We start from the raw sequence: 9,199 nt of genomic DNA, 5'->3' as shown, positions 1-9,199 counted from the left end.
TAGAATATTTACTCTCCTGCCCTCTGCAGAAGTAGTGTGCTACCTGTGATGTAGACACACACTTCAGGGTTATCCCACCAGGGAGGTTTGAGAGCTGGTGTCCTCATCCGGCTCCCATCCATCAGCACACTGAGAGCTCCTGGGAGGGCTTTCATTTCCTAGTGCTCATATAGCCTGCCCTACAGAATATCCAGGAATTCTGAATTCTCAACTCCAGATGGCATAATTTCATATTTTCCCTAATTAAACATGAAAATAGATATTTTGTAAATTCTTGGTCTTCTCAATCTCCAAGAAAACTCAGTCCTATTCTGATCCCAACAGCACAGAATGAATTAAATGTTCTTTCCTGTGTTCCAGTCATGGATTGAATTAAGCAGTCTAACAAGTTACACAGAAGGGCATTAGATTCAAAACATGCTAACTCTGAGGAGCAGGGCTGGTGGTGTGAAGTATGTTTTTTCCACTGACAGCAGTCCATGATAATGAGTAAGTCGAGGCTGAGCATGTCCTCTTCCATATAACTTCACCAAGTAGCCGCTTAGCATAGTATGAAAACCTAAATGGAGGTTAAGTTACATATTTAATTTCATAAATAGCAATATTTTGCCTGTAAATAGCTGAAATTGAAACAAAAGACAGAAACATTGACCAAGTAATTCTAATACAAAATTGGCTTTTGCTGAGGCAAATCTTGTTCTGGTACCAGGTTATAAATACCCCTTTTTCTCAAAACTGTATATCCTCTGCATAGGTGGTTTTAAATGAAGCCAGTACATAGCCAATTTCATACAGCCTTAGGCACTAATTTACTTAGATGGCCAAATACCACCAAACTCTCTATTTCTTTAAAAGTGACAATAGCAACACAGCTTAGAATCCAAAATGAACAATTCAGAAAAGATTAAACTGAAAACAAAATCAGCTTCTTATTCAGAAATGATTTTAGGTTCATCTCTAGTCACTAAAACTAAACACAGTTGTGTCCTCAAATAAAGTTGTTAAAATCTCTGGATTTTTTATATTGTTATCTCCTAACATACCAGTATATTGTTAAAGAGAAAAAAGTCTATTTGTCAAAGCCCGGGTTCAAAGGTAGAACACAGTGTATACGTCAGTGATCCTGTACATTACCTTCTTATTTCATACTGTACATGCTAGAAAACTCCCAGATTAAGTGTTGCCAAATTTCATGTCTGTATAAACTTCCCCCTGCTAGGTGCCTGGCTGGCTCAGTGGGTTAAGCCTTTGCCTTGGGTTCAGGTCATGATCCCAGAGACCTGGAATCGAGTCCCACATCAGGCTCCCAGCTGCACGGAGAGCCTGCTTCTCCCTCTCACCTTCTCCTCTCTCATGCTCTCTCTCACTGTCTCTATCTCAAATAAATAAATAAATAAACAACAACAACAACAAAACAAACACTTCCCCCTGCTAACTTGAGGGTTAACCTGCCTGTCTTGGGATTCTCCCATTGACAGACAAGTCTCCTGTGCAAAGCTATCTCAGTTTTCCTGTCTTAGGTGGAAGATGGTTGGTGATAGTAAGATAGGAAAGTACTGATCTTATCTAAAGTGGCCTGGCTTTATTTTTCTGGATTGCTATATATATATATTTTTCCGAGGCTAGAAGACACTTTTCCTCCCATTATTTAAGGTGGTTCCTCAGATTCTATTCATTTATTCATTCATTCATTCATTCATTCAACTATTCATTTGATAAATCTTTGAGTTCCAACAATATGTCAAGCAATATCCCCTCATTTCCTCCTTCCACCTCACCCTCAACTCCCACAGACACTCCTTTGATTCATCTCAGGTAAAGCAGGTAGGAGGATGGAGGAATGTAAGCCCTGTGCTGGGCTGGAATGGTCCATGTGACCACAGCCACCAGAACCACATGCAATCTCCACAACGTTAGGTGGTACAGAGGGAATCTGGGGCTTAACTCCAGGATTGAGAAATTCAGGGTTGAATCCCCTGGAAGAGCTCTTCAGGAAACCAAAGTGATTTTACCAACAGGACTTACCTTCTGGACCCTGAAGGCCAGTAGGCAGCTGAGTAGGGCTGGTTGTCTAAAGAAATAAAAATTATTAAGCATTTCAGAGGGTTGGAGTTTCAGCTGAGATTTAGGCAGTATAGTTTTCTGGTTAACAAGATGGCTTTGGAAATGGATGACAGTTGCAGTTCAGCTCTATGCCTATAAAATCAGCTTTGTGATCAATATTGGGAGAATATTATCTGTGTCCTCCGTTAGGCCAAACTGTGTGATATATGGCCATAAAAATACCAGTTTCTGCTTCCTCTCTTCTTTAAATCATACCTAAATGTTTTTCTTAGGGTTCCAACCTTAGGCTAGTGGATTTGTAAAAAAGTTTATCTATTCGTAGTGTGCCAGTATTATGCCTTTTCCTCCTTTACTGGATCTTTTTCTTTTGAACAATAATTAGCCCCTTATTTCCATATATTTGGAAAGACTCCATTATACGTTGCATCAAATCTCGTTGATACCTGTGAGATCATATATGCTTCAGAACATTAAAATATTAGATTATCTTTTTATTGCTTTTAGTTATAAATACTCCTCACGTTGTTATATCGCAGGAGTAGCAAACACCTGCTAAGCACACTGTAATCCCTCCTTCCTGCAGGGCGGCATCGCTACTCAGGCACAGCCCTCTGAGGGCAGCTTCAAAATACTTCTCAACACAAAGTTCAGGAAACCTCTATCAAGATGAAGCCTGTTTTCCATTCTTGGTATTTTAGGCTATGAATCCTGTTCTTAGGGGTTAATATCAAGAAAATTACTTTGGAGATAGGTTTGAGCCAGTTTTTAATTTGGAAGGGATGAAAAGAAAGGAATAGAAGAGCAAATAGAGCATCGCACATATGAAGCAATGTTTTTCCGAGGAGAATGCTTATTGGATTTAATTTCCATTACAGCAGATGGATTCTAACGTTTAAACAGAATCTCTTGGGTTTGAAGAGACCTCTCGTGGGTCATTTAGCTCATATCTCAGCACTACCACAAGATAGATCTCATTATTTTTCTTAAATCCTGTCTTAAAAATGAATGGGTGTCTAATGAGTCTTTAAATTGTGATTTTACTATCTCCTTTGGATGCATGTGCGTAACCTCTGTATTCTAATAGCTTCATAGCTTCTGTATTTTAATAGCTACCAATTACTCTCTAATATTAATTTAAAAATTTCCCATAGCATCACAAGTCCTTTGCTGCATCCTTTATGCTCACTCTGCCTTTAACCTTTCAAACTAATCCAGTGGGCAGTCACAGCTGGCAGTTGCTGAGTAAGAAACATGAGCCATGGATGTTATGGATAGACTGGTCACTGTAAGCCCCTTGGACTTAACAGCTATTTCTGACTAGTTCTTTTTAGAACCCCACCTTCCCTAACTCCAAAAGCATGGAGGACGCTTGTTAATCAGACATCTGTCCCTTTGGATTTAATACTATCACTCTGGTCTAGGCTTTTCTCACTTGCTTGCTCCTCCATTTCTTTGTACCGTGGGCTGGTTCAGCCAGGAATCCCTGTGGTGTTTCTTCTGACTATTCAACACTGACACTCACATGGGGGTGATTCAGACTAATTCTTCTAGAGCCTCATTTAGAATGTTGATATTAAGCCATGATTATGTCTCGACTGTGCATACCCAGGTCTACTAATTAGGGTCCTTAGCACCCATAGATGGAGTGGGAAGTTATCTTTGTGGTGTGATTTGAGTGGGTATCCTCTATAATCAGAAATACCTTCCCTACTCAGGAGAAGTGCTGGAAATTCAATCACTGGAGAGCTTTTCTCTTGATTAATCACAAGGCATTCCAAGATTCTCTTTTAAAATGCTGATGAAGTAGAAGGGTTAACTCATTAGGTCAAAAACTCTTTAGTATGAATTAGATATTTTTAGCTCATTTCCTTCCCAAGTAGGTGGTAGTTGAGCACAAGTAGTATAATGGAGTCCTTGGGAGAAGTGATGCTGAAAGGGAAGAAAAGACAGCACAGTCATTTTGGAAAAACACTGAACGAAGATTTTCCCTACTTCACCATGTGGTCATGGGCTAATCTGAATCAACTCTCAGACCCATACAAGTAAGACTTTTTCATTGTGTTTCCTTAAGGCTAGGTTAAAAATCAATATCTCTTCTACTTAGCAAGTGTTCTTTATTCATTAGTCCTACCTTTGGCTGCCTGAGACTTCAAAGGTTATCTTCATGCCATCTTATTACCAGGACCTAGGAGGCCTTTCTTCTTTTTCACTGTCCATCAAATCTCAGCTTCCCCTCAAGGTCAAGATCATTACATACCCTCCATAAAGACTTCCATGAGACTTCAAAGCTAATATATCTCTTTACTCTCAATTTCTTTAGCAAAAATTACTCTAGGGAATGAAAATGAAGAGGATGCTAACTGTGTTCATTGAGTACCCACTATGTGCCAGGCACTATGCTAAGCACATTTCAGAAGGCATCTCATCTTAACACTCACAACAATCCTAACATACAAGTGTGATTATCTCCATTATATAGCGGAAAACAAAAATGAGAAAGGATCTGTAACATTCCAGAATTTAGGAAACCAGGCCCCAAATCCCTATCATTTCTCTGCCTATCATTTCTGTGGGAAGTTAGCATACATAGCTTTGTACTGATTTTTTTTTTAATGTGTGAGGAAACCACTATATAACATGATTTAATGCTCTCTTTTACTTAAAAATTTTTGAAGTATTTAAAAAGTGAAAGAGATTAAGTACAATTAAGCTGAGGATTATGGAAACTCAAACGGGAAATCCACAGGGATTGCTATAGCACGATCCTATATTTCATGCTAAAATAGTGCCCATCCTTCCGATTGCAGCTCCCACAAATGGATGACAGGTGTGCCAGTGTATTATTCCCTACAGCCTTCAGGACAGGCCAGTGCAGCTTAGAGGAACTCAATGCCCCGAGCCGATTGCTGGCCATGGCACTCTCCTCCAACTTGTCCCAGAATGTCACAAATATTATTATCACTTTTGATGTGTGATATAATATAGAAATGGTAGAAAATTATCCTTCTAAAGAACTATTCTTATAAGGAAAGCTTTCAGAGTGGTATCTCCTTACTTGTGGTCATGCATAGCTTTCTTAGCTGACAAATGAGACACAAGGCAAATAATGTTAGTTATTTGGCCACCTAGTTTTCTTGAAGCACAAGGCTTTGTACTATAGAGGAGGTAAGATGAAAATGGAAAATGGAAAACAAAAAGATATATTCAGTTTAAAGGAAACAGAGATCTGTCTGGAAAATTGCCCTTTGCCTAATGGGGAAAGTGAAGGAGAAAGATGTTATGTCTTGTGTTTTTAAAGGAAGCCATCAGATTAGGGGAATCTGCAAGAGTCTAATTCCAGACCAGCCAGAGCTCAACAGTTTTTTAAGTATCTAGAGGCTTGGAAGGTCTGTGGGTGAGATGAAGTAAAATTTTCCTGAGAAAAGAATGGAAATAATTTATTAAGGAATTATTGGTGCCAAGTAGCTTTGGTTCAGCATTGTGCCACTTTGCCAAAGTGTCTATTATATTTTTTCACTAGTCACTCCAACTTTCCTTTTATTAGTATTTGCATATTTGCATAAAAGTATATATATTTTACTTTTAATATACTTATATCATCCTATTTGAAGTGAATCTCTTGTTGATAACATATAGTTGGATCTTATTTTTTAATCCATTCTGACAATCTCTTTTACATTTAAATTTAATATAATTATTGATGTTTGGATTTAGGCTATTTTATTATTTTGTGGTTGTCCCCTCAGTGTTTTTATTTCTGTTTCCCTTTTTCTGCTTCCTTTTCAATTATTTGAACATGTTTTAATATTCCATTTAATTTTTTTCTATTGTGTTTTTTACTGTCTATATAGTATTTTTAATATTTGTTCTATAGGTTATAATATACATACTCAACTTTTCCAAGTCTGCTCAGAATCAATATTTTACTATTTTAAGTGGAAAAATATTAGTACTGTTAGGTCCCCCAATAATGGGTCTGTGATTAAAGGAGTGAGACTGATACAAAGCAAAGGTCAAGCAAAGATTTATTTCGTGCCAAGCATCAAGAATCTAACCGAACGTTCGGGGCCGCACCTCTTACAAGAGAGGGCGACCTCTCTCTGTTTCACAGACTAGCTTTTAAGGGCTAAGGCCATGCGGTTGGGCCTGGCCACGCACAGGTGGCCAATAAAATTGTAACACACAGAGAAAGTTGGACAGTGACCAACTGAATTACAATTTACTCTAGTAGATATTTGAACCAGCCTATCACCTTGGTCAGAATTGGCGCCCAAAAGGTGCCCAAAGGGCAGGGCCCATACTCCTCGGTAATGAGGGAGACAGTATGCATCCGCCCACGGATCTGATGTCTCCACCTGGCCTGACCCACCCTTGTATTTGGGCTTTGTTACCTGGGGCTGGTTTCCGGACTTGTTTTTGAGTAAGTCCCTTGGGGGAAGGGGGACAGGGACAGTTTAAGGGTTAAACAACAAGGTTATTGTTTAACCTGGATGGAAGCCTCTGGCTAAATAGGTCCTTACATGAACCATACAGGTCCTTTTACTATTTATATTGTGGTTGCCTTTTTTGTAGTGTATCTACATATATCAAAAACTTCATCCAAAAAAATCAGAAAACTTTCATCAAAAACGCATCAGAAAATGTGGTAAATTTTGCATTCAGTTATCGAACATGTTTTAAAGAACTCAACAGGAGAAGATATTCTGTTTACCCAGATATTTACCATTTTGTTGCTCTTCTTTCATTTCTAATGTTCCAAGTTTCTGTCTGAAGAACTTCTTTGAGCAATTCTTTCAGAAAAGTTCTGCTGGCAAGGGACTTCCAGTTTCCAGTTCCACATGTAAGGAGCTTAGAAGTTACTACTCTATTTTACCAAGTGAAAAGCTGAACAGACTGAAAATCAGCTCTTCTTAGATCCATAAGAAAAGGAAGGGCATAGGGCAAGCCACTGCCCCCAAGATTGGAGACAGAAAGGCAAATAAAGGGATTTGTAGCTTATTGGAGCAGAGACTCACTAGCAGGAAGCCACTGTGGTAACCAGTGCTGGGGTAAGGAAATCTGAGTTATAATTGACAAATTGCTAGAAGATGAGTGTTGAAAACTCTGAGAGTTAAAAACCCTAGGGGATCCACTCATAGGGGAACCCCTACAATATTGTGAGATTTACCTCCAGAAGCTCAGCCAAGTTCCCACAGTAAATACCAGAGAAAAATCCTCTCAGGCTTCCAGCAGGGGATGGAGAAAAGGAACCATTTTGAAATATGCTAGAACACTGTTCTTAACAAGGCCTGTTCTCAAAGGAAACTAGTTAACCCTAGTCTAACATGCTAGGGGTATTTCCAGACCCTAAATGATTGAGAGAAGTGGAATACCGAATCCCAACACACTCTAGCCATCCTGTCCCACCTGAGAGGGGAGAGGAAAAAAACCCTGAGAAACACTTGTGAAGTTTATAGTCCAGAGGCATACGTTCACTAAAAGACTGACCCAATCATAGGATTACAGAATGCCTTCCCTTTCCCTGTACCTCACCACTACATTACTAAAGGCCTATTTACAGCAGTTCCTTTTACCCGGTACTATATAACAGGTGTGCCAGTGTATCATTCCCTACAGCCTGTGTTTAATAGCCAGATATGATATCCGGCTATCAAACACACACACACACACACACACCCCTATATGACAAGTGTACTATATGACATGTGTGCCAGTGTATCATTCCCTACAGCCTGTGTTTGATAGCCGGATATCATATCTGGCTATCAAACACACACACACACACACACACACACACACACACACACACCTTACAAGGCACACCAAAAGACAACACAAGAAATTCAAAGAGACATAGCAAGAATCAGAACCAGACATAACAGAGATTTTGGAATTATCAGACTGAGAATTTAAAACAACTCTGATTAATATGCTAAGGGCCCTAGTGGATAAGGTAGATGGCATGTAAGAACAGATGAGCATTATAAGCAGAGAAATGAAAATCCTAAAAAAGAACCAAGAAGAAATGCAAGAGATAAAAGATACTGTAACAGAAACGAAGAATGCCTTTGATGGGCCTATTAGTAGACTGGACCCAACTGAGGAAAAAAATCTGTGAGCCAGGTGATAGATCAATAGAATGCTTGAAGACTAAAAATCAAAGAGAAAAAGACTAAAAACAGAACAGAATATCCAGAGAATGTGGGACAACTACAAAAAAAAAGTAACATACCAGTAATGGTAATGCCAGAAAAAGAAGAAAAAAGAACAGAAAAAAATATTTGAAACAATTTGATCTAGAATTTTTCCAAATTAATGTCAGACATCAAACCATAGATCTGGGAAGCTGAGAGAACATCAAGCGGGATAAAAAAAAATACCCTACAGAATCCCTTTTACGAAGATGGCGCCGAAAGCTAAGAAGGAAGCCCCTGCCCCTCCCAAAGCCGAAGCCAAAGCAAAGGCTTTGAAGGCCAAGAAAGCGGTGCTGAAAGGCGTCCACAGTCACAAAAAAAAGGAGATCCGCACATCACCTACATTCCGACGACCCAAGACTCTGCGTCTCCGAAGGCAGCCCAAATACCCTCGAAAGAGCGCCCCCAGGAGAAACAAGCTTGATCACTATGCCATCATCAAGTTCCCCCTGACTACTGAGTCAGCCATGAAGAAAATAGAAGACAACAACACACTTGTGTTCATTGTGGATGTCAAGGCCAACAAGCACCAGATCAAACAGGCTGTGAAGAAGCTCTATGACATTGATGTAGCCAAGGTCAACACCTTAATCCGGCCTGATGGAGAGAAGAAGGCATACGTTCGGCTGGCCCCTGACTATGATGCTTTGGATGTTGCCAACAAAATTGGGATCATCTAAACTGAGTCCAGCTGGCTAAATCTAAATACAATTTTTTCATGATAAAAAAAAAAACCCTACAACTTGGCATATCATTTTCAAATTGCAAAAAATATAAAAGATAAAGTCCTGGAGAAGCCAGAGGTATAAAACACCTTACCTAAAGAGGAACAAAGTTAAGAATTACATACAACTTCTCAGAAGCTGTGCAAGCAAGAAGAGAGTGCAATAAAATATTTCAAGTGTTGAGAGAAGAGAAAAACACTGATCCAGGGTTTTATA

General features: G+C 39.3%; 1 protein-coding gene across 1 annotated transcript; it reads left to right on the top strand.

Annotated features, from left to right (window-relative positions):
* Window positions 1–2,107: 2,107 nt before the first annotated feature.
* Window positions 2,108–8,938, top strand: LOC116882637 (60S ribosomal protein L23a-like). Its single transcript, XM_032883165.1, has 2 exons — window positions 2,108–2,111; window positions 8,452–8,938. The coding sequence occupies exon 2, from the start codon at window positions 8,468–8,470 to the stop codon at window positions 8,936–8,938; it is 471 nt and encodes a 156-aa protein (XP_032739056.1). The 5' UTR covers window positions 2,108–2,111; window positions 8,452–8,467.
* The last annotated feature ends 261 nt before the right edge of the window (window positions 8,939–9,199 follow it).

This window comes from Lontra canadensis, unplaced genomic scaffold, assembly GCF_010015895.1.
Source record: "Lontra canadensis isolate GAN:19392208 unplaced genomic scaffold, GSC_riverotter_1.0 scaffold86, whole genome shotgun sequence".
Classification (NCBI taxonomy): Eukaryota; Metazoa; Chordata; class Mammalia; order Carnivora; family Mustelidae; genus Lontra; species Lontra canadensis.
The sequence above is the reverse complement of the archived record's forward strand: the minus strand, read 5'-3'. Positions and strand labels throughout refer to the sequence as shown.

Bases quoted from the DNA above. Each gene is read 5' to 3' on its own strand.
- LOC116882637 (XM_032883165.1), top strand. From the start codon at position 8,468: ATGGCGCCGAAAGCTAAGAAGGAAGCCCCTGCCCCTCCCAAAGCCGAA.